General features: G+C 43.2%; 1 protein-coding gene across 1 annotated transcript; it reads right to left on the bottom strand.

Annotated features, from left to right (window-relative positions):
- Nucleotides 1-6: 6 nt before the first annotated feature.
- On the bottom strand, nt 7-978 carry LOC147820015 (tubby-related protein 4-like; the record flags this gene model as incomplete). Its single annotated transcript, XM_087178591.1, has 3 exons — nt 889-978; nt 656-799; nt 7-520 (listed from the first exon to the last, which is right to left on the bottom strand). Coding segments are annotated over exons 2-3 (617 nt in total), but the record flags the coding sequence as incomplete, so codon positions are not given.
- Nucleotides 979-1,327: the final 349 nt, after the last annotated feature.

Raw genomic sequence — 1,327 nt, 5'->3', positions numbered from 1 at the left:
TGCTGCTGCTGCTGCTGCTGCTGCTGCTGCTGCTGCTGCTGTTGTTGTTGATGATGATGCATTTTCTGTTGCTGCTGTGTCTGCATCTGTTGTGACTGTTTCGACTGTTGTTGGCGAGGCTGCTGCGAATGAGACCGCTGCGGGTGAGGCTGCGGTGGGAGATGGTGAGGTGGAGGTGGGGGTGGGAGAGTACCAGGAAGAAGAGGACCCATCTCCAGCCCATTGAAGATCACCTGACCAGGGTTTGAGTATCTAGTTGGCACTGGGTACGGTGTTGCAACTGCATCCTGGCCATGATCGGTGACAGGGACAGAAGCTGCTGCTGCTGCAGCCGCTGCTGCTGCAGTGGCTGTAGGGTTGGTCAGGACGTCAAGCTGAATATTCTGATTGGCCAGAAGAGACTGAACCAGGCCAATACTCTGAGTCGGGGACATGGCCTGAGCCGGGCTGTGGATGGGAGCAATGGGAATGTTGACCGTACAGGGAGGATTGTCTCCTGCCACTCCAGACGGCCCCATCACTTTATAAAAAACACAGAGGAGAACTATGTAGGTGACGTTTAGCATATAAAAATGTAGAATACAGTGAGTCAGTGAAAACACATCTACAGACGTTTCCTTCAATCTGAGAATATGATGCTTTTATTCATTCACACCTGGTAAGTCGTCCTCATCCTCACTGAACACATTGGGGTTGAACACAGGCAGGCTCATGAAGTCATGAGAAATCTTTCGCACTTCTGGAAGGTAGATCGTCATCTGCCTCGGTTGTAGATGAAGTAAACTGGTCTTATAGATAACTGCAAAATAAGAAAGTTATGGTGACTGGTCAATCTGACAGAAAAGTCGCTGTGATGTGTATGTTTGTGTTTTTTTTTTTTACACCTACCTGCACCAAGATTAGCAGGGAGGAACGAAGCAAGTCCAACAATTTTGAACTTTGTTCCCCAAATGTTGGACGTGACTTGAGCGAGGTAGTTGTGCTATGAAACAAAATAGAAGACATGAATAAAAATGAAAAAATGTGAATTATCAACATGAGCTTAACAGAAAATGGTATTAACATCATAAAAGTATCTGTTTTTGTTTGTTTTGACATTAAAAAAGTAAAATATAGATAAATATTTTAGGAGCACATACATCACCATATGTCACTAAATGATTCATCATTTACCTGAAAATCTTCTGACACTACAGTTACTTATTAATACATTATAATCTTATTATGAAAAATGATATTATTTTGACAGATATGACAAAATGCTAATGCAGGTACTATGGTCAGTGTTTCCAGTATATCATACCTCTGTGATCCCATCCATAGAAAA

The sequence above is a fragment of the Seriola lalandi genome, unplaced genomic scaffold, assembly GCF_002814215.2.
Source record: "Seriola lalandi dorsalis isolate HSWRI2012SDOR001 ecotype SW California unplaced genomic scaffold, Sedor1 jcf7180002005619, whole genome shotgun sequence".
Classification (NCBI taxonomy): Eukaryota; Metazoa; Chordata; class Actinopteri; order Carangiformes; family Carangidae; genus Seriola; species Seriola lalandi.
This window is presented reverse-complemented; position numbering and strand designations above follow the sequence as displayed.